Below are 27,342 nucleotides of genomic sequence, written 5' to 3'. Positions count from 1 at the left end.
GCTGTGTTCTATCTGGAGGCTCTAAGGGAGGACTCTTTCCATCCCTTTTCCAAATTCTAGAGGCTGCCTGAATTCCTTGGCTTGTGGCTGTCACCTCTCTCCCTCCCTCATCACATTTACTTCTCTGATTCTGACCCTCCTCCCTCCAATAAGGACCCCTGTGATTACACTGGGCCCCCCACGTAATCCATGAAAATCCATCCCCTATCTCAAGATAATTAACTTAATCACATCTTCAAAGTCTTTTGAAATTTAAAATCCCTTTTGCCATATTCACAGGTTCTGGGGATTCGAATGTGGACATGTTTGGGGTGGGCCATTATTCTGTCCACCATAGCCATGTACTAAGACAATGGAGTAAAAACAAGGCAGAAAAACACCCCCACTGTTTTCCCCAATTTTTTTGTTGTTGTTGTTGTTGTTTATGAGACAGAGTCTCACTCTGTCATCCAGGCTGGGATGCAGTGGCGCAATGTTGGCTCACTACAACCTCCACCTTCTGGGTTCAAGCGACTCTCCTGCCTCAGCCTCCCGAGTGATAGCTTGAACTACAGGTGTGCGCCACAACACCTGGCTAATTTTTGTATTTTTAGTAAAGACAGGGTTTCACCATGTTGCGCAGGCTGGTCTTGAACTGCTGAGCTCAAAAGATCGGCCTGCCTCAGCCTCCCAAAGTCCTGGGATTACAGGCATGAGCCACCGTGCCCAGCCAATTTTCCCCAATATTTAGAATTCTCCAGGCCAGGATGAGAAAGAAACCAAGAACAATGATGACCTCTGGAAGAGACACTACATGGCTAAGAACAGGGTAGGAGGAATGTATCTACATATTCAACAAACACTTACATGGCCTTTACTATGTGCCAGGCAGTATCCAGTGCTTTCCAAATACTAGGCCGCTGCTCCCACAAAAATCCTAGACCATTTTACAGTTGCAAAAACTAAGCTTTCAGGTTAAGTGACTTGCCCAAGGTCACACAGCTAGTGAGTAGGAGGGGCTGGAGCTAGGACCCGAACCAGGTCATCAGATGGTGTCCATGCTCTTCACCACTGCCCAATGTAGCTTAGGGGGACTTAGCTGTCACCGTTTACCCTTCTACATTGCTGGCATTTCGTACCATGCACATGTATTACCAATCTGAAAAAGTGAAGACAGTATCACAATACAGTTATCTCTAAACATGAGAGCTAAAAAGAAGATTATCATACTTGGTCCTTCCCAATGATCTCACTTCCTTCATAGGCAGGAATAAAGTGAGAAATATAATTCATTTTCAAGCCCCTTACAAAAGAAGGGGGAAAAAAATAGAAACACAAACAAGCAGGATTTGGCAGCCAGTACTCATAACACCGACAGGAAAGTGAGATCTTTTTTTTTTTCCTTTTCCTTATGTAACAGGCTGTAAAGTTTCCTCTTCTCAGCAGCCAATAGTTTCATAGAACTACTGCTTCATAGAGAGCTGGCTCACTCTACCTTCACAGGAGACCTGCCTGGCATCCCAAACTCTCAAATGTCTATCAAAAGTGGCAGAGCCAACAGATATTTCACACAGTGTGCTTCAGAGAACTTCTGTAGATTTTTATCTGAAAGTTGTATTTATAGTTAATGTTCAGAGAGAAAAGCCAAGACTGATTTTTACTCAAAATGCTGGGAACATTTATTTAACATCTCTCCTCCTGACCCTCATACTGCCTGGTCCTCTTTGCCATGCGGTGTCCCCTCCCCACCAGCCATCCCTGTCACAGGCCAGCAGGATGTTAATCCATCTACCTTACCCCTAAAGGGGACCGGTGAGGACCACACTTTAGTGGAGACGGCTTCCCAGTGCTGAGGAAGACACAGGTTTTACAGAGAACATATAGGGGTTCCTTTAGTCACTCTTTCCTCTAAAACATTTGAGTATTTATTTTATAAGGGACTTCTGATCATTCAACACAAAACTTTAAGATCCAAAGGAATGAAGCTAGAGTGGTGGGATGAGAGAGGTGACAGACAGGGGCAAGCTTTTCAAGTCACACACACGTTCCAGTGGCCATCAAATGAGCAGACAAGTTCTCTATATTTTATAGAAGGCAGGGGGAAGTAGTAATACAATATTCATTAGTTAGTTAATTAGCTAGTTGGTTTTTCAGATACATGCAATGATATGTTATAAATTCCTGGAATTCAGGGTTTTCTACAATCTGGCCCCAATGGACTTTCCAACCTTTCTTCCCGTGACCTCTACATGCAGCCTCTGTCTTCCAGCTTGCTTGCTCTATGTGAAATGCCCTTCCCTCCACCAAGTCCCCCCACCACACACCTCCAGGTCCACAGCCTGTCCATCTGCAGTGCTGAGATCAAACACAAACCCTTTCAGAAACTGTCCTCTGACGCTGATGCTGAGAGCCCTGTGCCTTGCTTCTGGGTGCCTTTGCTCTTGTAAAACAGAAAAATTAGTGGGAATCCCACCTCTGACCTCTCATTCTCTTCACTGCAAATGTTTTTTTTTTCCTCTGGAGCCAGGAATTATTTACAAGTGTTTTCCAATTCAACTATGAGCTTCTTGAGAGTATGAAATAATGTGTAATTCACCTTTATGTACCTTCGACATTTAACAAAAGGTTATCTGTTAAATATACAAGTGAATAAATAAATGACTGAGAATAAGAAAAAGAGAATCAAACAAAACTAAGTTTTATAAGGAAATTAGTATCCAAGGATCTTAATTTTTTCCACCACTAACAGAAAGCCACACGCTCACTTCCACACTGATGGAAATGAAACCGATTTTCAGCACAGACAAAACAAACTCGTAATTCTGAGACCGAAGTTCTGTGTCCTGGTAAAACCAGTATTTCCCAATCAGATTGTTTTCTGATTTAAAAAAAAAAAAAAAAAAGTACCACTCATCTTTAGGAACACTAATATGTTCTTACATCTGGAAATCTGGGGTGTCAGCCAGCCAGACTCAGTAATAGCAGTTTTACACACAAACAGAGCATTCTCTGAGCTAAATGCTGTTAGTCATCCTAAACAGGCTATGGAAGCCAAAATGCCCTCACTCTCATAAACAGGAAATAAGTGGGTTTGCCACATCAGAGCTGGCTCTATAATTCTTTTCCCTGGTGAGAAGCTATATAATGGACACAAACATTCCCAAGAGCAATTCATTCCAAAGAGCAAATTTACATCGAAGTGGCTTCTGGTAGCTTGAGACTCAACACTACTCACAGCAATTTAAAAAAAGAATGATTCAAAGGGGGTGTGGAGGCTAAAAAAGAACCTCAGGCTGCAATTACCTTCATCATCTGGTAAGCATGTGTTGGATTTATATCGTCTAAATGGAAGGAGGAACATAGGTCTTTTCTATTTTGTCCCCTATTAAATATACCTCCAATCCTAACAAGGTAGGATTAATGGCTGTTTATAGATGGAGAATTCATTAATGCAACAAGTTCAGTGTTTACATAAAGACTTTGTTCAGAAACTCTATGCCCAATGAGACTTTCTTAAAAGCTGCTGGAATGTTTCAAAAGATGGCAAACACTAGAAAAGGGATTTTCATACATAAATCACAAATACGGCATTAACAGGATCCCAGTATAAACAGGTCTGGCCCGTCCAATCCCTTCAATGGTCACCTTGTTGGCTCTAAAATAACACTGGCCTCTTTGGGGAATTCCAGTGGTAAAATTAATTCTCTCTATAAAAAGTTTTTACAGATGATATTTCCGCTCAAGTCAAATACAGCCTGTGGACATTTCCTCTCTCCACTGTGAATAACTAGAACAGAAATTTAAGCCCTTCAAGGCAAAATCAAACGGTCATTCATTTCTTAGGCAACAGAGGAACTTCATACTGAACCCTCATCAATTCTCCATATATTTCTGTCTCTTCCGCTCCTCACAGAGCATCACAAGCATAGTGGAGTGAAGCTGGTGAATGCTGGAAGTTCTTTGCTTCCCAGTGTAAGCGATTTGCCAAATGGAACATGGTGTCTTCCAAGCATGGGCTGAGCAACAAATGAGGTGAGCTAAGAGTCGACTGCCTGCATTCTGAGCGCACAAAGCAATGGTGGAGGTTTGGGACACACAATTCCTAAGAACACACATGCGCAACAGCGATCATGTGCTGGGAACTTTACTCATATTATCTCATTCCACCCTCAAAACCTTGGAATAGAAGGCCTCAGGAAACAGTAAGTCCTACTGCCTCAGTTCAGGCCACCTCTTTTAGACTAATGGCCAAGGGGCAGCGGGAGTGCTCACGCCAGCCCCGGGGCTGCTCTCCAGCCAATGCAGGCTAGAGAGGCTGGCTCTCCAAGGCTGCTTTCCACACCTGCACAAGTTAAAAATGGGGCTTGCAGCCGGGCACGGTGACTCACACATGTAATCCCAGCACTTTGGGAGGTCGAGGCGGGCAGATCACCTGAAGTTGGGAGTTTGAGACCAGCCTGACCAACATGGAGAAACCTCGTCTCTACTGAAAAAACAAAATTAGCCAGGCGTGGTGGTGCATGCCTGTAATCCCAGCTACTCGGGAGGCTGAGGCAGGAGAATCGCTTGAACCAGGAGGTGGAGGTTGCGGTGAGCTGAGATTGCACCATTGCACTCCAGCCTGGGCAACAAGAGCAAAACTCCACGTCACAAAAAAAAAAAAAAAAAGGTGGGCGGGGTGGGGGAGGGGGGAGTTGCACTGCCCCAAGCCTCCTGCAGGAAGGAGGTGCACCCTGGAGTCTGCATTTTCATTAAGCTCAGCAGGTGAGTCTTGGGCACTAGGAAGTTTGAGACCCATTTTCCTAAGCATTATTCGTATCAATGAATGTTAAATACTGCAAGGATGCTTCCTTTCTAGAAAAGCAGAACTTTAATAGCAACCCACAAGCAACCCCCTAGCTTACTGGGACCTGCCACTGTGACTAACACTTCTTTCAGTCAAAGATTCATTAGATATAGAGATATAGACAGAGACAGATTTTTTTTTCCCACTTGAAACTGATCAAGAGACAAAAGTTAAGCAACATAAACTTCAGGATATGACTGAAAGCCCTGAACTCTGTGTAGCTTGTTCCCAGGGCCCCCCACACATTTTAAGTACTCGACAGGGGGCTATAAATATTCTGCTTGGATGGGCAACATAAGCCCAAACAAGTGCTTAAGGCTTTCCTTTTCGTCTACTTTCTGATATTCTTATAATTTCTATTTTTAAAAAACAGGTCTTGTTTCCCAGAGAGCCAGCCATTTGGTTTTTATAGCAAGCAAAGGATTGGCTTCTCTGGAAAAGCAAACAGAACTTTCCTTCTTTTCAAGTACATGGTTGCCTTCTAGCAATGCCAAGGGAAAGTGAAATTTAGGGAAAGGCAGGCTCTCAAATGGCCGGCCACTGTTAAGTTATAATTCAAAGTATTAAAAACTGTTTTTCAAAGTCATTTAAATTTTTGATTTCCGTAAATTTTAACTTTTTTAGTTAAAAAATGGGATTACTGTTTTCTAATTCATTGCAAAAGTAAATCAAGGTAATTTTTAATAAAACATGAAGTTGCAAAGGAGAGGGAGGAAGAGGAGAAGCATGTTTTCAGAATTCCTGCCAAGTAAAACACTGGGCTGAACATGCCACAGACAGGAACTCCCCCAAACTCACAGGGTCCACAGGGGCAGGGGAGAAACATTATCCTCTGGATGAGAAAAGTGAGGCTCAGCATCTTCATTCAGGCTACCCTAAAAGCAGAGTCTGAGTCGAGGACTTGGGTACAGAAGCTTATTTGGAAGGTGACCCCGAGATTCCCAAAGGAGGGGGTATGGCAGGAAGGGCAGGAAGCCCATGGGAGGTGTGAAAGCAAGGCTGCTGTGTACAGCTGGGGCTCATTCCAGGGCCCATCTGCAGGGCTGTGTGGACTGCACCTCAGAACCGTTTCCACCAGGGTAAAGAGGCTGGGGTAGCATCCACCAAAGCCCAGAACTCCCTCAGTGAGTCAAAAAACCCGTACAGGGCAGCCCAGGACCTGAACCCACGTCTGACTCAAAACCTGTATGCCTGTTCCCATGCCACCTCTCAGAGTTTCCACAAACACAGGCTTCTCTTGTCATTCGGATGTTGCATATGAATGAGAGACCTGGGCTTTTTTCACTTGTATCTTTTAATCCACCCACCTACCCTTATTTTCTTTTCCCCTCAACCTTCAAAATGGAAGACTTCTTTCTGAGATGTTTGCCCACCGGCATGGAACTTCCTTCACAAGCAACGCAACTACCTCAAAAAGAAAAAGAAAAGCCTATGTTTGTGGTGTCTGGGGAAGGAGTCTGCTGGGGCTGTTTTTTCCAGCATAAGCAACATCACTATGGAACAGCCACCCGGAGCTTAGGAGAGGGGAGGAATGGTAAAGCTCAGGGCAGAGGCGGGCGGGGCGCTGCCTGGGAGACTGTCACGCCCACAGAGCACAGTCTTGCCAGGACACCAGGAAAGGGTTAGTGGCTCCCACTAGGCTGGTAGTGGAAGAACCTGCAAGGTCCCATCAGGAGGACGTGATGTGGACAAGCACCGTGCCTGCCTGGCTAACTAAGCTCTCTGTCCACAGACATAGGTTGTAAAGGATTAGACAGTCCGAATGGCTGCTATTTAACAGATCCAGGACTGCCTCTTAGTCTGTTTCCTTGCAAATAAATAAATAAATAAATAAATAAATAAATAAATTGGCTTAACTCACCTGCTTGATCCTTACTATTTTAAAAAAAATTAAAAAGAAAAGAAAAACGACTGGGCGCGGTTACTTACACCTGTAATCCCAGCACTTTGGGAGGCTGCGGGGGGGGGGGGGGTGTGGATCGCTTGAGGTCAGGAGTTCAAGACCAGCCTGGCCAACATGGTGAAGGCCCGTCTCTATTAAAAATGCAAAAACTAGCTAGGCGTGGTGGCACGTTCCTGTAGTCCCAGCTACTTCAGAGGCTGAGGCAAGGGAATCACTTGAAACCGGGAGGTGGAGGTTGCACTAAGCCAAGATCGCGCCACTGCACTCCAGCCTGGGCGACAGAGCAAGACTGTCTCAAAAAAAAAAAAAAAAGGTAAATTTGCCCCTTTCTCTGCTTTCTATAGGAATTCATTCCCGCAAGTACTAAAAGTATTATAGCCTCTGTGGTAATTTCTTATTATGATAAAATACATAGAGACATAACACAGGTAGTGAATGTATCCCTCAAGAGTAATGAATCCAACAAATGGACACACGTATGTATTATATGGAATACTCAGGCCCATAACAGCAGCCCAGGGTAGCTGAATGATGGCCCTAATATACCTAAGTAATTAATAAGTTCCATCATAATTTTTGTTTTATGACATTCACTTTTATATGCCAATAGTCCATTTAATGGCATTTTAAATTAGAGGAAAGCCCCAAGAGAGGAGGGGAAAGCACGAGATACCTTATTGAATCACAAATCTTACCATCTGATTTTTTAATTCCAAAAATGACCTAATAAACTTCCTTTATAATTAAATCAATCCTCACAACTTCTCTTTGGTGTTTTTCATTCATTTTTGGTAATCATGCAGAGATTTCAATTGGAAATCCATTATCATCGTAATTAAGTATAAAAATTGCTCTGTGCTCTCCCAGGAAAAAGACCCCACACTTGGTCTCCTGTGGAGCTTGACCCGGGCTCTCCAGAGGTATAAAGCGAAACTACTGGTTTTCAGTACTGGCCAGAGCCCCTAATTTACTTGACTGCAGTACGTGAAATACACATGAATGATAAACTCAAAACTTCAGATCTTCAAATGATTTCCTCATATGGAAGTCTTACCGTGAGAAAAATATACTGGCACATAGTTTTTCATTTTTAGGCCTTCACAAAGTTTTAAAATTCATGACCTACATTAAAAGTTTGCTGTTTACTGGCCAGGCACGGTGGCTCATGCTTGTAATCCCAGAACTCTGGGAGACCGAGGCGGGTAGATCACCTGAGGTCAGGAGTTGGAGACCAATCTGGGCAACATGGTGAAACCCCTCCTCTACTAAAAATACAAAAATTAGTGAGGCATGGTGGTATATGTCTGTAGTCTCAGCTACTCAGGAGGCTGAGGCAAGAGAATCTCTTGAGCCCGGGAGACAGAGGTTGCAGTGAGCCGAGATTGTGCCACTGCACTCCAGCCTGGGTGACAGAGTGAGACTCTGTCTCAAAAAAAAAATAAAAATAAAAATAAATTTTGAAAAAGAAAGTTTGCTGTTTATTAAGAAAGTAGTACTTAACAAAAGATATAACTGAACTGAAGTGCATGGGCTGTTCTAAGAGCCCAACAGAAGACTGCAAAATGTTTGTGCCTTAGATTCAACTAAATAAGAAAAATCTTTCCACTTTGGCATTTATGCAGGCTTTCATCTGCCTTCAATCACAGAGGAACTACAAGACTAAACATTATGGGTGATTTTTAAAGAGTCCGTGATTTTTTTTAAATGTTATTTTGTGCAAAAATAATTATTTTCTATTTTCATGAAAGCGCTATAATTACTAAAATGCATGAAATTTTGATAAAATCTACTCCAGTTGGCATCTGTGTTCTTCTAATAAATTAGAAAACATTCTTTGAACAGCTTAAATAATCTGAGTTTGCAAGCAAAATTACAGTCTAAAAATATTGGCTGTTGATACCAGCAGTTAAGAAGGAAGACAGAACAAAGCCTTACCATTGGCTGTATTCTTTTTAAAGTTATCCAGGAATTCCTCCAGCAGTTGGGACTGGTTAGGAGGGGGCAACAGACTCTTCTGGTCCCTGGAGAACAGGTCACTGTCTGACCAGGATGTACACAGGGTTGCTTTTGTGTCCAGAGGCCGGGCAATCAGAGTGAGTTCGACGCTCTTCTCAGAAAACAGGGCCTCCATCTGCTTAAGGTCAAGATCAGACACAGCTTCCCCATTTAGCATCATGATCTCATTGCCCTTTCTCAGCCCTGAGAAAAAGGAAGGAGAAACAGAAAAAAGAGAGAGGGATTACTGTGAGAAATATTTTAAGATGAAAGAAGGCTGCACACTCAAACCATGTACTCGTAGGGACTGTTTTGTTTGTTGCTTTCTTCAAAGAAAGTGTCAGCCAGGCACAGTGGCAGGCGCCTGTAGTCCCAGCTAATCAGGAGGCAGAGATGGGAAGATCACTTGAGCCCAGGAGTTTGAGGCCAGCCTGGGGCTATATAGCAAGACTCCGTCTTTTAAATAAGAAAAACAAAAAAGAATTAAAGGGCCAAAATGTATAGTATTTAGATGCCACTAAGAGCAAAACAAATGTTAGCTCTCTCACAGCTACTATTAGAAGAAACAGTTTGAAAGATCTCAGCTCACTGCAACCTCTGTCTCCCAGGTTCAAGAGATTCTTGTGCCTCAGCCTCCTGAGAACCACTCATTCGTTGTTTTTTCTAGTGTTCCCATGTTAACTTTGTTCCATCCGTGTCTGCCTGTCTGTCTCACACTCTCTTCCTCCTTCCCTCTATCTGTCTATATATGTATACACTTTCTTTTAAACACACACGCACATGCTCTCTCTATATATAGGCATATGCATTTTCTTTCTTTTCTCTCTCTCTGTCCTTTAAGGCAGGAGTCTCACTCTATCTCCCAGGCTGGTCTTGGGCTCCTGGGCTCAAGCAATCCTCCCATCCTCCCACCTCAGCCTCCTGAGCAGCTGGGTTTATGGGAGCGAGCCGCTGTGTCTGGTCACCTTTCCAATTAAACTCTTACGTTTATTTTCTTTAAAATTCCAGGAGAAACCTTTTTCTGACAAAACTGTAAGAAGAAACATTCACTAGCCAGACTGTATTCCACAGTTTCAAATTAAGAGGCAACAGAGGCACGGTGTGCCACACAGACCTTCCCCATACGCCAGGCCATCGGGAAGAACGTCACTTATAAATATCCGGCTGAGATGCTGATGCTCGTCCACCTGCGCTGTAACTGCAAAGCCTAGGAATGAAAATAAAAGGAAAAAGCAAGTCTCAACCCACCACACTCAATTTCTCCAACCACATCGGCAGTATCTCCTTGAACATCTTTTCTCATAAGTACAGTATGTTGAGAAAGTCTAAATTACAACTATTTTGAAAGTACAAATATCTTGCAGGGGCAGAAAAAGAAAAATGTCAGACGAGAGGCTTAAGAAATATAAAAACATAACTTTCATTCAAAAGGTGAGACCATGCACCCACATGCATAACAGCATAATTCACAATAGCCAAGAGGTGGAAATAACCCAACTGTCTGTCAATAGACAGATGGATAAGCAAAATGTGATCTATGTATACAGTGGAGTATCATTCAGTCTTAAAAAGGAAAAATATCTTGGCATATGCTACAATTTGGGTGAACTTTGAGGAGAATATGCCAAGTAAAATATGTCAGTCACAAATAGACAACACAGTATGATACTATTTACATGAGTAGCTAGAGCAGTCAACTTCAGAGAGGTAGAAAGTATTAATAGAATGGTGGTTGCTAGGGGAATTCCGAGAGATACAAAGCATTAACAAACTGGTGGTTGCCAGGGGCTGGGGGAAGGATAGTATGAGGAGTTGGTGTTGAATGGGTACAGAGTTCAGTTTTACAAGACGAAAAGATCTCTAGAGATAGATGATGGTAGCACAACATTGTGAATGTACTTAACATCACAAAACTGTACACCTAAAAGTGGTCAAGACGATAAACTTTATGTTATATGTCTATTACCACAATTAAAAATTTAGGAACAAATTTAACAGCAAAAAATACTCTTACTGAAATACATGAAATTCAGTTCAATACAACAAATAATTGTTGAGAAACAACTATGTTTGGGGTTGAGCATTTTAAGAAGGTGAAAAAATGCTTGGATGAATACAGTGCTTGCCCTAAATACATAAGAGTACATGCAAATCCTAGGCAGACCTTCCCTCTTCTGAATGCATGGCTCCTGACTTAGTGTCCCCCTCTGTGATGCCACAGTGAGGAGCACAGGTTTCCATGTCTTGGTCCCCTAATACGGAAGGTTCTTTGAGGACAGCAAGAATGTCCTGTTCCCCAGGTCTCTGCTGTGACCCCAGCAGAGCCTGGCAGATTATGGTCTCATCAGAGAGTATCTTCTGCTGGCAGATTATGGTCTCATCAGAGAGTATCTTCTGCTGGCAGATTATGGTCTCATCAGAGAGTATCTTCTGCTGGCAGATTATGGTCTCATCAGAGAGTATCTTCTGCGGGCAGATTATGGTCTCGCCAGAGAGTATCTTTGCAATGTCTTCATTCATCCATTCCAATACAAAGATGAACACAAATGGCAACCACAAAAAGCATAGCGAAGGCCAAGAAGAGGAGAAAAAAGGCCAAGAGGGCTTCAAAGGAAAAACCAACATAACATGGGGTCTGGGCACAGTGGCCCACGCCTGTAATCCCAGCACTTTGGGAGGCTGAGGTGGGCAGATCACTTGAGTCCAGGAGTTCAAGAGCAGCCTGGCCAACATGGTGAAACCCCATCTCTACTAAAAATACAAAAATTAGCCGGGTGTGGTGGCAGGCAAGGCGCCTGTAATCCCAGCTACTTGGGAGGCTGAGGCAGGGAGAATTGCTTGAACCCAGGAGGCAGAGGTTGCAGTGAGCTGAGATCATGCCACTGCACTCCAGCCTGGGCAACAGAGCAAGACTATGTCTCAAAAAAAATAAAAAATAAATAACATGGGGGTCAGAAAAGATTATACAAATTTTTAAAAAACGAAAGCATCCTAAAAAGGACATTTTAACATATTATAAACTTTATTATTAGTTTGAATCATTTTAAGGAAAATAATCATGTATCAATATATTTAACAAGGTAAGAAATAGTGTTTCTATGGAGGTATTTACCAATCATTATCTAATCATTCAGTGTTTCTATGGAGGTATTTACCAATCATTATCTAATCAAGGAGAAATGTAGGAAATGATGCTATGAAGTGACTTCAGAAGTACTGACCCTTAACTGTTTTTTTGTTTTGTTTTGTTTTGAGACGGAGTTTTGCTCGTCGCCCAGTCTAGAGTACAGTGGCGCAATCTTGGCTTACGGCTCACTGCAACCTCTGCCTCCCAGGTTCAAGCGATTCTCCTGCCTCAGCCTCCTGAGTAGCTGGGATTACAGGCATGTGCCACCATGCTTGGCTAATTTTGTATTTTTAGTAGAGATGGGGTTTCTCCATGTTGGTCAGGCTGGTCTTGAACTCCCGACCTCAGGTGATCTGCCCACCTTGGCCTCCCAAAGTGCTGGGATTACAGGCATGAGCCACGGCGCCCAGCTGACCCTTAACTGTTAAACTCTGGGAAGAAAGAAGGAAGTAAGCTAAAGCAATCAGATACAGCTTCTTCAAGAAAGACCTTGAGTTAGTTCTTGAAGGACGGCAGGATTCATGTCATTAGAGAGGAGGGATGGGGGAAGAAAGAGGAAAAAAGGGGAGCATTCCAGGTGGGAAGAGAAAACTAAGAGCAAAGACACTAGAGATGAAAGCAACTGTCATATGAATCATGAGTTGATCTGCTCAGAGCAGCACCAGCACACAGTACATTCATTATTAATCTATATTTTCAAATTCCCATCAATTTTATATTTATTCCATTTAATTACTTTGGCATTTCCCTCTAATACCTATCTGTGTCACCTGCTAATATCAATAAATAGAAATGAAGGAAGAGAAAGAAAGTTCAGAAACTATTGTCATATATTCTGAAAATGTGAATGTAAGGGGAAAAAAATTAAGTCCAAAGATACTGGGGCAAAGTAGGCAAAGACGAACAACACAATTCCCTGAAAGGGGCATTCCTTACACTCACCAAAGTCACACACACTCCCAGTCTTCGTGAGCTGCACATCATAAACATTTAGTGGAAAGACTTCTATTTCATCATAAACCTGCAAAAGATGAAAACAACAAAATCAGAGGATTTCATGTTATGATACCTCAAAAAATTACTTTGACACTATTTTTCATAAAACAAGAAAGCTATTAAGATACCGTTTATATAGAGATTGTTTCCAAACTAGATGCCAAATTTAAACAGAATTTTCCCCAAAAATGACATTTTTCAAAATCAAAGGGCCATAGATGTGGTTCAGTTTCCCTTCCTAAAGCTAGTGCACACTCACCTGTTCTTGCATATATTCATATGGGGCAGGGAAGCAATACTCAACATTGTCATCTACTAATTTTCGAAGCTGTAGGCCATAATGGCTAGGTTCCAACTGCCTCATCTATAAAGAAAAAGACAGTTATTCAGATTTTAAATGCTCTTTCTAAATCCATCATTGGTTAGCAGGCTCATTAAAAATCAAGGTAGAAATCTCTAAAAGAATACTGCATATAATTTGCTGAATTTAAACCTATATAAGAGCTCTAATTTAAATACTTGTATGCAGGCCAGGCGCAGCGGCTCACACCTGTAATCCCAGCACTTTGGGAGGCCAAGGCAGGTGGATCACTTGAGGTCAGGAGTTGGAGACCAGCCTAGCCAATACAGCAAAACGTCGACCATAGTAAAAATACAAAAATTAGCCAGGTGTAGTGGCACACACCTATAATACCAGCTACTCGGGAGGCTGAGGCAGGAGAATCGATTGAACCCAAGGAGGTGGAGGTTGCAGTGAGCTGAGATAGCACCACTGCACTCCAGCAGCCTGGGTGACACAGCAAGACTCCGTCTCAAATAAATAAATAAATAAATAAATAAATAAATAAATAAATACTTGTATGCAAAAAAGTAAAGGGGGACAATTATTTTTAAGAAGGTTTTCTCTGAACAATATTGCTTATGATTAAAGGCAAGAGATGCATTTTTAAGAGATTACGGTAGAACATCTGATAGTAGAATAAATCTTACTAGCTCAGCAAACGCCATCTCTTTAGTTAGGTTGAGCCTAACCTTGTTTCTCATTACTAAAGTACAGAAATTTGTAAAATGTTAACAAATCTACAGTCTTCAGAATTAAGAATGTCCTACTCCAAAAACTTTCAAAAGGAAAATGTGTACACACACACACTCATATTTTCTCTCGCATGCATATTTTCAACAGTGAGAAATTTATCTCAGGCCTATGCTCTAACTGGGTCAAATTGACCCACCACTTCTTCTTTTTTTTTTTTTTTAAATTTGAGACGGAGTCTTGCTCAGTCACCCAGGCTGGAGTGCGGTGGAGCGATCTCGGCTTAAGGCAAGCTCCGCCTCCCAGGTTCACGCCATTCTCCTGCCTCCGCCTCCCGAGTAGCTGGGACTACAGGTGCCCGCTACCACACCCGGCTAATTTTTTGTATTTTTAGTAGAGACGGGGTTTCACCGTGTTAGCCAGGATGGTCTCGATCTCCAGACCTTGTGATCTGCTCGCCTCGGTCTCCCAAAGTGCTGGGATTACAGGCATAAGCCACTGCGCCTGGCCGACCCACTACTTCTGATACCCTTTATTACTCAGAAAATTATCAGTTTAATAGAGGATATCATTGGTATAGAGCATTGTTGGTTTTCTGAATAAAAACGTTACATATGGGAGCAAAAGGAAATTAAGTTCATAAGGATATAAACTACATATAAATGTAGAGAATCCTAATGTTTCAAGTCAAAGTGAAAAAGGGGGACTAAAATTAGACATTTTTCACATTTATTAAGTGCACATGATTAAGCGTTACCAAACTCTATATGCCTTTTTCACCATTTCAACATATTTGACTGTTTTTTCTCTGGAAACTTAAAACTATTTAAGCTCTACTACACCACCTGGTGGTCTAAAAGCTTCTGATCTGATGTTGCCGAATATATTCTCTCTCAGAGGGCTCTCTTTAAGACTTACCATAAACTCTCTTTTCAGATCAGGAATGAAACCCAGCTTGAAAAATGAATAAAACATCATCTTATATTAATCTCCATAAAGCAACTGTGAATATATCAAGTTTCGTGTTTAATCTGGAGAAATCCGATAAAACTATTTAGGATTAAATTAAATTACCTCAAAGTTTATGCCGCCTTCTTATAACACACCATCTCTAAGTAACTTAAATAGCAACGGATTTCATAATTATTCTAGATATCAAAGTATACATAGAATTTCAGTAGATTAGCTCAGGTTCTTCATGGAAGTGTGGGATCATGACCTAATAACTCATTCTTCTAAAGAGATCAAGGAATAGAATGCAAATTAATCAATATGCTAATAAATATATTAACTAATAAATATGCTAATATGTTCCCTGGCGTGGAAACTGGGCCCTTGAATACCACATGAATTTAGAAGGCATAAGATTGCAACATTAATGATTATTTCTATTCAGAAGTGTATTTCTGCAGCAAAATCCATTGCCTTGTATGCCAAAGTGAAAATATCTTCTACTCTATGCTCTGGCTTGATCCCTACAGTAACTCCGTGATTGTCCTGAAAGTGGACATAAGTCTGGATTTCCCATGCATTGTCTCGGGGAACACTGTCTACTATTGAGCCATATATATGCAGAAGTTCGTCGACCTGTTTGTAGATGCCAAAAGAAAATGCAGACAAATTTGATTAACAAATGAAGGAAACCACCGGCCAAATGTCCTGTTCATTTATGGAGTATTTAGAGTAAACGCTCACACGCTTCACATCACCGGCTTCTCACAGCCCTCTGAGGCCGACAATGTTTCCTCACTCATTTTATCAGATGAAACTGCAGCCATGGGAAGCGGAGTCAAAGTCAGTGACTGCCTGTCCTGTGTTCTTTCCACTGTGTCGATTGGCTGCTTATGCCAAGTTAGAACACCACAATCCGGCTGGGAACAGTGGCTCATGCCTGTAATCCCAACACTTTGGGAGGCCAAGGCAGGCGGATCACCTGAGGTCAGGAGTTTGAGACCAGCCTGGCCAACGTGGTGAAACAGCATCTCTACTAAAATACAAAAATTAGCCAGGGGTGGTGACGTGCACCTGTAGTCCCAGCTACTTGGGAAGCTGAGGCAGGAGAATCACTTGAACCTGGGAGGCAGAGTTTGTGAGCCAAGATCACACCACTGCACTCTAGCCTGGGCAACAGAGTAAGAGTCTGTCTCAAAAAATAAAAAAAGAACACCGCAATCCATACAAGGGCTGCTGAGTATCCACGCTTACTGCTCTGGGATCATGGTTGAGAACGGCCGCGTGAAGCCTGCACCTAAGCCATAATCCCTCTCCAACCTCCCACTGAATTCCAGACACACCTTGTCCATGGCCACTGACATCTGCCTGCCATCCTAACCCTGAACTGCACTTAATCCAAGCACAAGCTTTCTCTTCTAAGTCTATCTGTGTTTTTGTCTTTGTTTCTTCTTTTTAATTTTAGCCTGACTCATCACCGACAGAAATCTATTTGTTCCTTAAAATTAACCCATAGTCCTGGGAAATCTTTTCTCTATCCTTCAGCTATCTCACACATAGATGCTGTTGGAAAATCATCTCAAAGAATACCACCTTCAGGAAGCCTTTCCCAAAAAAGTTTAGTGTGCCAAACTACATCATCACAACAATTGCTGACTTCATGCTAATATGTCCTTTTGTAATTCATAACAAAAATAGCATACATTTCTTAAGCAATGTAGACATGTTTCTCTCTGGCTAGGTTCTTATATTCACATAGCAGTAAAGAAAAGATTGGGGCTTTGAAATCAAAAGTTACAGACTCTACCAGCAAAGTGTGGCCTAGGACAAGATTTACCTTGCTACGTACGATTCAGCTCCTGTTTTGTAAAAGAGGATATTATTAATATAATTCATATTGAAAAAATCACTTCTTACTTAAGTTTTGTGAGCAAAAGAGGTCACTTATGTGAAACACCTTACATACCAGAAAATGTCACCTGTAGATTCAACACTATCACATTATTATATATCATTCATCATACTTTAAAGTTAGCATTAATGGGTGATTTTACTTTGAATTCCATGCATTTTTAAATACAAAGTAAAAGATCCTCCTATGTAGGATTTAAAAACTAGAAGAGACATTGTAAAGAAATTTAAAAGAACAAAGCAAAGGAAAAATCCGTCTCTCTGTGTCATCTTTTTGAAAACATGGTGCTCAATTTTGAAGTGACATTTCTGGATTTGTCATGGATCTGTCGTTTTTAGTACATTTTTCTGGAAGGATGATCACAGCCAGAATGCACATCCCCACACGTGCCAATGCCAAAGGAAAAGACAGGACCAGATGCAAGGAGCCAGGGATGCCAGGAACCAGCCCGGACACTCTCTCCTAAAGGCTCTTGTCTTACACAGGCACATTTTTTTCTCTGGTTCATTCTCTCAGGTACTTTTCATCTAGGCAGTGATTTCAACCCAGTGCTTAGCAACAAACAGATGCTGCCTTAAAGGTGCAGGCCCCACCTCTGAAACCAGGCTTGTTGAGAAGCAAACTAAAACCCAGCAGAGGTCACTGTGGAGTAAGAAACTTCACAAAGAACAAGGTCCGGAGAAGTCACAGGCTCCCACTGAGGGTGGCAGAGCAATTTACTGCTGCACTTTTGGAGATCAGGAAGAACATAATTATGGATAAACAGGTGTGGGAGGAACATGAGCAGTACAAATTAACACTGTGCCTTCACACCCTCTTGTTCTCACCGTTACTCACAATCAGAGAAAGACTGTATCACTGGCAGGGCACCGTGGCTCACGTCTGTAATTCCAGCACTTTGGGAGGCCGAGGCCAGTGGATCACCTAAGATCATGAGTTCAAGACCAGCCTGGCCAACATGGTAAAACCCTATCTATCTCTACTAAAAATAAAAATTATCCGGGCATGGTGGCACCTGTCTGTAGCCCCAGCTACTCAGGAGGCTGAGGCAGGAGAATAGCTTGAACCTGGGAGGCAGAGGTTGCGGTGAGCCAAGATCGTGCCACTGCAATCCAGCCTGGGTGACAGAAGGAGTCTCCATCTCAAAAACAAAAAAAAAAAAGACTGCATCTCATGAGGCCAAATGAAACAAGCTAATTTAGGGTGCTAAATTTAGGGTGCAACCTAAATTTCCTGATTACTTTCCATTATTCTATGCCACACACCATGTTCCCATTGAACAGAATGGCTCAGGGAACATTCCCCAAAAGGGAGTGGCATGCTCCTGCTCCACACCAGTGCTCACTTCCATCTCCTCTCTCTGCTGTACCGTCCTTACAGAGTCAGTGCTGAAACTATATATACCCTCCAACCTGGTTTAAAATGCCCCTCTCTTATGAAGTCTCTCCTATCTCTCCTTTCTCTGCCCTCAAGTCCTCTCACTTAGATGAGTTTACTCTCCTATGTCCCTGGTACAGCATTTGGCAAAGCCCAGCTCACAGGGGGGTCACTTCTAAGTCCCGCACCAGGAGAAGATGAATACCAGCAGAGGCTTTGTCTTCTGCATCCTCATTCTCCCTCAGCCATTAACACAGTGCGTCCCACACCCAGGACACACCCAAAACTTGAGTGCTGAGCTGGATACAACTAGAAATTCACAGTCATATTACAGGCAGAAAGGTAAACGCTGTCCGTTTTCAGTATCTTACTCAAATCTGTTGACATAGTGTCAAGTTCTTAATGATCTCTGGAAGCTTCGAGAAGAGAAATTAACAGATTATTGAAGGAGAATAAGTTCTGGACAAGAGAAAAGTGTGCAGATAGATGGAAGGATGGAAGGACAAAAGAAATAATCCTATTAAAACCCATTAAACAAGGTGCTGTGCTACAACTGCTCTGAGCAATGGTTTTCTGAGTCTACACTGTTGACCCAAGATCTAGTGAACCATAGAAGAGAAGACGCCTATCAAAGCCAAGGCCATCAAAGAGTAAGACCCTCTCAAGAGATCCCCTCAATGAAAAGTTAAATGTAATTTTTGGTGTGTGTTAGGCAGACAGACAGAGACACACACACACACAAACATAACCCTCACATATGTATACAGTTCAAGAAAAGTAAAACCTGGTTATTCAAAGGAAGCACCAAGAATTTAAAAATAATTTATTAGAACTAGAAAAAGAAAAAGCTACTTGGTGCTTACAGATCTCTTAGGTCATTGTAAGCTTTGCCCATTTGGAGGGAAAGTTGGATTAATTCTCTGAAGGAAGGTCAATGCTATCCAAGTTGAAAATACACATGCTTTAGTTTCAGGAAGCCAGATGAAATATTCTCCAATATTCTTTTCATAAAAAGAGCAGAGAATCCTAAAAATAAGCATTAAAAATGGAGCCATCTGGAAAACTCTTTTTCCAGGTTACCCATTTCAAAGATGCTACTATGTTAAATTAATCTTTTTAACCACCCAGAATTCCATGGTTGGCTACCTTTGTCAGAACCGTTACACACCTACCACGCCTCCTACTCTACTTCCTCCCCTCAAAGAAAAAGAAAAAAAAAAAAATATATATATATATATATATATATATATTTCCAACTAGCCTCTTCAAGGTTTCCTGGTCCTGAGAATGCAAATGGAGACAGAAAAAATACAATAATAGAAAGGCAATCCAGGTCAAATCTCAGCCTTGTTAGGGGCTGTTATCTAGTGCCTCTGCACTTCTGTTCCTTCACCTTCAAAAAAGGTTAAAAACGCCAGCCTCGTGGGGTGGTTAGGAGACTGATGGGAGGAATTGCACTTGAAAGACATAAATTGTAAAGATTTTTTTGGAAGCTGAGCCTGGATCAGGGCATTATACTGTACTGGGCGTAACTACTGCATTTCACTGATGGCCACTATAAAGAACTTCCTGAGAATCACCCTTTGTTCCAAAGCCCTGGGCCACTGTTCCGGCCACGGCTGCTCAGATCACCTTGCAGTCAGCTCCAACTGGCCATCACGACACAGGAACATCACTAGGCTGCAGCCACAGTCACTCCAGACCGACTAGTGAACGTCTGCAAATCACTTTAGCTCTCCTGGGAGGGCATTCCACAGAAGTATTTTTTATTATTATTATTACATCAATGGTCCTGAAACCACATGTCAAATTACTTATGCTCAGTATGCAGCAAGGAGAAAAAATTGAAACTCCGTGTGTTCTCACAGCAGATGCTTTTGGATCAAATGGCTCGTAATTACTACTTGGATCACTGAAGGGAAGTGAGTAGCAAAATCACAATCTGGCTGTCACAAATGGGCCCACACCAGCACAGTGGCTGATAAAAGGAAAGTCTATTTGCAAGGGAGATGAGGAGAAAACACAAAAGGGAGTTGCACGCTCCCAGTTTTCTTAACAACAGTAAAATGTCATAGAAGAGAAAGTGTTTATTTCCTTCTTGGACTGAGGCCCACACATCGGTTGATATGAAAGAAAAACAAAGATGGATCTAGCTAGCTCGCTAGCTGTATGCATATATGTATACATATATATGCTATGTAGGGTTGCGTATTAATATTCTGTCTAAACAGATTACCGTACTGTGGTGAAGAGTAAGCTGTTTCATTTATATTTTCCATTTAAGAAAACAATATTAGGTGGTTTGTTTTGGTTTTGGGGTTTTTTGGGGTTGAGTTTTTTTTTCAGTTTACAGCTCATGACTAACATGATAATACTGCATTCACTCACTGCCACAGAAAGTTGGAACACCCCAAGCCAATTTTCCAGGAGAAGGGGCCAAGGCCCAGGGGCTGTCACAATTTCTGCAATGAAGCTTCCGGGGTTGCCGCCATCCGAGCCTTAGTGGGGACTTTGTTGTCACAATCTCCATGACAAACACCTCCCTTCAAAGGCCGTGTAAGACTCACTATTACTCATCCAGACGTTCACTATGAAAAGCTTTCATTTTTGGCAAGCCAAAGTGTCCTCTAAAAAAATGTTCAAGTAAGACTGGCTTTATTCCAGCCTTAACAGATTTTGAATTAGGGTGACTCACTGTTGGGCTGTTATATGATGCATCAATTAGAGTGAAATAGTTTAAAATGCACATGGCCTCTCCCTCACAACAGCCTTTCTGTGTTATAGAAATGGGCGTAATGTACTTATTGTATAAAAATAGGTTTGTGCAGGTTACAAGTATTCTCCAAGAATGATGAGCAGATGAAAAGTAGCAAAATGAAATATTAATTATTTAGCCAGCTCAGGCAGAATTTTAAGTCCCAGAGATATAAAAAAACAAATTACACCCTTAGTTCTATCTGCCATTCTATCTGAATCTAGATATCTGGGTACGATAGCACAGAAATTATAGAGACTGCATTAAAATAGTCCTATAAATGAAAGGAATTTCTTCAGTATCCCTACATCACAAGTAATGCTTAGCTAAAATAAATAGGAGTAACTGTTTAGATACACATGCTTAAAAAAACAAATGCAGAACTCATAGTTTCTTCTCACTCCTTAGAGCATCGATGGGACCTGTTTATTTGAGCCCATCTTAAGCACTAAGCTTAATTCTCACTGTAAGTGGCTACATGAGCAAAATTTATTTTCAAAGTCCAACATAAGCTCTGTTAATAGGAAGCGTACTGATGCTATAGTTTCATAACTTTCTTTTTTCGGGGATGGAGTCTTACTCTGTCACCCAGGTCAGAGTGCAGTGGCGCGATCTTGGCTCACTGCAATCTCTGCCTCCCAGGCTCAAGCAATCCTCCCACCTCAGCCTCCCAGGAGCAAGCCACTACACTCGGATAATTTTTGTATTTTTGGTAGAGACAGGGTTTCACCATGTTGCCCAGGCTAGTCTCAAATGATCCACCTGACTCAGCCTCCCAAAATTCTGGGATTACAGGCACGAGCCACCATGCCAGGCCTCTTAACTTTCAAAGTAAGAATTTTACATTGTTATATAATGCTGGAAGAGATATGACCCTAAAATTATGGGCCTTTATTACAAATCAGTCATCCTCAGCCATTAAATGACTACATCTAATGGAAATAATTAATCATCAAACTTATTAAGCAGGTACTATATCTTTCGCAGTGTGCTATAGATTGAGAATATACAGATAATCATAGGGCATATATAAACTATACCGATTACAAGCTTTCCTGGGAGCCATGACATACGCACTTGACAGAGTGGCTAACAGTAAGAGACGGTAAGTGCAGAGTGAGAACTGGCTGGGTGCAGTGGCTCACACCTGTAATCTCGGCACTTTGGGAGACTGAGGTGGGTGGATTGTGACATCAGGAGTTCAAGACCAGCCTGGCCAACATAGTGAAACCCCATCTCTACTAAAAATAAAAAAATTAGCCAGCCTTGGGGGCAGATGCCTGTAATCCCAGCTACTCGGGAGGCTGAGGCAGGAGAACTGCTTCAACCTGGGAGGCGGAGGTTGCAGTGAGCCGAGATCACGCCACTGCACTCCAGCCTGGGCAACAGAGTGAGACTCCATCTGAAAAAAAAAAAAATCATTTGGTGGAGGAGAAATTAGAGAAATAACACAGCTTCATGGGGATGTTGTGGGTTTGAAAAAGGCACTAGGAAAAGGCATAGGCACATCCAGGATTTCATACTCTAGGATTTCATTCAGAAATCATTCTGAGGATTTGTTTGGTCAGAAGCAATTCTAGGGATGAGGAGACATTACTCAGGCTCCCCTTGATGGCACCTGGAGAGACACAGCATAGAATGTAAATGAGACACAGCATAGAATGTACTATCTATGTGAAGATCCCTGACAACCCTGAGAGGAAAATGCAATTTTGTATTCACTGAACTCTCAAATGAAGATAAGTACTGCTGAGGAATAGAGATGTATAAATCAAAGATATTATTATGACTTCAGTCTAGTCATGTCACTAATTTTAAAATGGAGTTACCATGAGGTTAGATACCTCCAAAATGCTTGGCATTCAAGACTATCTCTTTAGAGAATACCTACTGGGACCATTTTAATTATAAATCTATTTTCAAGGAGTTCATGTAAAGATTCTGAACCAGCATTCCTAGCTTAAGTTAGCATTTGTGGCCAGGTGCCGTGGCTCACCCTGTAATACCAGCACTTTGGGAGGCCGAGGTGGGTGGATCACGAGGTCAGGAGATCGAGACCATCCTGGCTAACATGGTGAAACCCCATCTCTACTAAAAACACAAAAAATTAGCTGGGTGTGGTGGCGGGCACCTGTAGTCCCAGCTACTCAGGAGGCTGAGGCAGGAGAATGGCGTGAACCCGAGAGGCGGAGCTTGCAGTGAGCCAAGATCACACCACTGCACCCCAGCCTGGGCAACAGAGCAAGACTCTGTCTCAAAAAAAAAAAAAAAAAAAAAAAGTCAGCATTTGTGTCATTCATGTAAAACAAGATGGCGGCCATCTATAGCAAAGTTTACCTCACTGGAGTTACTGGAGTTTTGAGGTAGCTGAGTTCCAGAAAATCCATGGCTGCCACTTGAATCAAATATCTGACAGATGGGGGAGGAAAAAGACTAATGAAATGGCCCTGTAATATTCATTTGCCAGCTACCCTTTTTCATTACTTAAAAACTAAAGTTCTATAACATTTTAGAAGAGCTTCATATCACAATTTGTACTATTATTCTAATACACTTAAAGTTTTAATTTCCCACATAGTTACGTTTTACTTTTCTATGTCATCTATTATTTAAGTCGGCCTGTAATCCCAGCACTTTGGGAGGCTGAGGTGGGCAGGTCACCTGAGGTCAGGAGTTCAAGACCAGCCTGGCCAAAATAGTGAAACCCCATCTGCATTAAAAATACAAAAATTAGCCTGGCATGATGGCACCCACCTGTGGTCCCAGCTACTCAGAAGGCTGAGGCAGAGAATCGCTTGAACCCGGGAGGCGGAGGTTGCAGTGAGCTGAGATCATGCCACTGCACTGCAGCCTGGGCAACAGCGCGAGACTGTCTCAAATAAATAAATAAATAAAATTCTTGATATTGCTTTTAATCAAAAAGTACATGTTTCTGAAGGTGTGAAACAGAACCACCAAAATGAAGCTCATACCTACTTTTTTTTAATGTGCATAGAATAAATCTTGGAAAAAAATATAGCTAAATGTTAAAAGTGGTTTGTTTGGGTAGAAGAACTAAAAACAATTGCCTTTTCCAAATTTCACCTTCTAAATTTTGGAGTGGCATAATAACATTAAAAACAATATAAACATTTAGAAATACCTACTAAATCAACTTCATTCAGTTATATAAATACCGACACTGTAATTAGTTTCATATCTTTTTAAAACAAAAAATGTTCGACCAAATGCTTTTGTTTATCAAAAAATCTATGTTGAGAATAAATTACCACACATGCTGGGTAAAAACCATATTAGGCTCATATCTAATTAGCAGAATGTCTACATCTAAGAAAAATAAGCAAGTTATTTATCAAGTTATTATTTAATTATATAGAATATACTATCTTGATTAAAATACCTTAAGGACATTAGTTAACCATCAAAGAAGTTCAGTTCACAAAGCATAAGCGTTCGGCGTTATGGCTCAGACCTGTAATCCCAGCACTGTGGGAGGTTGAGGTGGGAAGATGGATTGAGGCCAGAAGTTTGAGACTAGCCTGGGCAACATAGGGAGACAGCTCCCACCCCCTTTTCTACAAAAACAATTTTTTTAAAATAAAGAAAGCATAGGCCCACCATTAGCAAATGGTTTGCAGTTGACTACAGTCAATAATGAGGAAATACATTTCCATTACAACCAACAAATAAAGATTACTCTTTACAATTAAATTAAATTAAATTACAGGCTCGTCACAGTGGCTCACACCTGTAATCCCAGTACTTTGGGAGGTAGAGGCAGGCGGATCACATGAGGCCAGAAGTTTGAGACCAGCCTGGCCAACAAGGTGAAACCCTGTCTCTACTAAAAATATAAAAATTAGCTGAGTGTGGTCGCTCAAGCCTGTAGTCCCAGCTACTTGGGAGGCTGAGGCACGAGAATTGCTTGAACCCAGGATGTGGAGGTTGCAGTGAGCCAAGATCATGCCACCGCACTCCAGCCTGAGTGACAGAGAGACTCTCTGTCTCAAAAAAGAAAAAAAAATTAATTACAAGTAGAACCACAATTTTAAAATCTGATATTATTTTTGTATATGAGTATACAAATATGGTGGCCACATAAAAGAAGTTTCCTGTGATTCTGCTGTCTGTTAATCAACCAACCCACTCTCCACCACCTCTAACTTTATTGTTTCAAGGTTTTAAACAAGTCAAAGGAACTGATACTGGCCCTTTTACTTACCTAATTCACAAAAGCGTTATCAAATAAATAGCCATATACAAATTAGAAAACAAAGATCCAATAAAAAGTGACTCTCTTTCCAATGATATTGAAAACATAATCAGAAAAACAGCAGCTCATTGAAAATAAAAGCAAAGACTTCTTCAGATTTAATTGCAAACAATATCCCTATTCACCTGAATGATCAGGTCATCACATAACTAATTTTTTCAACAGCTTTGAAACAGAATAATCCTAAAACATATCAATCAGCAAGATAAAATCCATTATCACGCACCTGCATCATGAAATACAGGGGCACCATGAAATACACATATTCAAAATGTTTTGAAAACAATTTACAATACTTGGGCCACATTTCACCAACATGTGCTTAGGCTATTTTTCCTTAATAAAAATGTTAGAAGAGGACAGGCACAGTGGCTCAGTCCTGTAATCAGCACTCTGGGAGGCCCAGATGGGTGGATCACCTGAGGTCAGGAGTTCAAGACCAGCCTGGCCAAGATGGTGAAACCCTGTCTCTACTAAAAATACAAAAATTAGCCAGGCATGGTGGTACGCACCTGTAGTCTTAGCTACTAAGGAGGCTGAGGCAGGAGAATCACTTGAACCCAGGAGGTGGAGGCTGCAGTGAGCCAAGATCATACCACTACACTCCAGCCTGGGTGACAGAGCAAGACTCCATCTCAAAAATAAAAAGAAAATGTTACAAGAGCCACCCCTCCCCAAGGGAAAATAAGAACCAGCAATTCTCCAGTGTTTCAAGACCATGGACCTAGGCAGAAACTAGTCCCGGCCTGCCCTTTGGTGCTGGTGAACAGGGTAAGGTAAGTGACGTAACTAACCTCTTCAAGTGTCAGTCTCCTCATCTCTCAAATGGGATGACAAAACCCCAAGGCCATGCTCTAAGGATTTAGTGAGCAAAATCCACAGCCCTATCAACAGAACTGAGCTGCCACTCCTCTGATTATTAATTTTCCATTTATTTTAATATAAAACCTATGAGAAAATAAATATTAGTACTAGAGGGAAGGAAAAGTGTGGATTATTTTCTGATTATTCTTATTTTTTCTGTTCTTAAGCACTGCACGCAGTGTGACTACCTCTTCAGGAGTGCCAGGATAGATACGGCAACTTGTGCAGTTTCACTGGGCAAAAAAAAAGTGCATGCTAAGAGCTGATTCCTTTGAATCAACTTTTATTTTCATTTTTATTTTTGAGACAGGGTCTATCTCTGTCACTCAGGCTGGAGTGCAGTGGCAAAATCATGGCTCATTGCAGCCTCAACCTCCCAGGCTCAAGCAATCTTCCCAATTCAGCCTCCCGAGTAGCTGGGACTATAGGCACACACCACCACACTCGGCTGTTTGTAGAGATGGGGTCTCACTCTGTTGCCCAGGCTAGTCTTGAACTCCTGGGCTCAGGTGATCCTCCTGCCTTGCCCTCCCAGTGTGCTAGAATTACAGGCGTGAGCCACCCCACCTGGCCTGATTTCATTCTTAACAGAGAATGAACATTGATGATTTATAGCAGGCTGAAAATTAGGGGTTTCAGGAATTTCACTCTAGTCTGCTGTTCCCATGCTGAAGAGCTCACCTGAGTTATAGAAGGTCTCTTCTCCTTCCCTTTTCTGGCCAGTGTGTCCAGCCCTTTTAACGAAGAAAATATTCCCTTCTTGTTTCTCCCTCGCTGGGTCAGTGACAGTGTCCTTTTCCGGAGAGCAGAGTCATCTCTAGAACATACCTAATGTAAAACACAGTTTAAAAAAAATCTAAAGGCTTAGTATTTGAGTGGCAGAAAAAATGAATAGTTGCCCTAAGCAAGTGAGCTCTGCTTGCTATAAATGCATTCTGACTGTCGCCAAAACTCCTGCATGTCTGAAATACCAGGAAGGCATCCACCATATAGACCGCTCTCATCTGGATAACACAAGTCATGACATTCAGGTCTCTCCATGGTGGGCAGCAGTGTCAGCAAAACCACTACAGACCCCTAGGCTAAGCCAACACAACACACAGAAGCCACCAACACGAGAGCAACTTCAAAAAACCCGACGGGGCGCTCTGCAGGGCCGAGAAAACAACCTTTAATCCATCCTTTAATCTTCACGCCACTGTTGCCCCTTCTCCAGGATCCCACTTTCCTGATGGTAGGTGATGGAACACACAGAAAGGCAGAGATGAACATGCAGTAGCCGTCCACTAGCTTCTGGACTCTAGAATAAGCAGTAGAGAAACTGGGGGCTC

General features: G+C 41.9%; 1 protein-coding gene across 5 annotated transcripts in view; it reads right to left on the bottom strand.

Moving 5' to 3' along the window:
* Nucleotides 1-27,342, bottom strand: part of TIAM2 (TIAM Rac1 associated GEF 2) — a 131,323-nt gene that overhangs the window by 65,441 nt on the left and 38,540 nt on the right. For 2 of the 5 annotated variants that reach the window (XM_054558352.2, XM_054558356.2), the window contains 6 exons: nucleotides 26,693-26,839; nucleotides 23,212-23,283; nucleotides 13,106-13,210; nucleotides 12,793-12,871; nucleotides 9,838-9,930; nucleotides 8,664-8,927 (listed from right to left, as the gene is read on the bottom strand). In XM_054558352.2, the coding sequence (XP_054414327.2) occupies nucleotides 8,664-8,927; nucleotides 9,838-9,930; nucleotides 12,793-12,871; nucleotides 13,106-13,210; nucleotides 23,212-23,283; nucleotides 26,693-26,839 (760 nt within the window). Of the gene's footprint in view, nucleotides 1-8,663; nucleotides 8,928-9,837; nucleotides 9,931-12,792; nucleotides 12,872-13,105; nucleotides 13,211-15,304; nucleotides 15,467-23,211; nucleotides 23,284-26,692; nucleotides 26,840-27,342 lie in introns of all 5 variants that reach the window. The other 3 variants (XM_054558355.2, XM_054558357.2, XM_054558358.2) reach the window with 2 other exon arrangements.

This window comes from Pongo abelii, chromosome 5, assembly GCF_028885655.2.
Source record: "Pongo abelii isolate AG06213 chromosome 5, NHGRI_mPonAbe1-v2.0_pri, whole genome shotgun sequence".
Taxonomy (NCBI): domain Eukaryota; kingdom Metazoa; phylum Chordata; class Mammalia; order Primates; family Hominidae; genus Pongo; species Pongo abelii.
The sequence above is the reverse complement of the archived record's forward strand: the minus strand, read 5'-3'. Positions and strand labels throughout refer to the sequence as shown.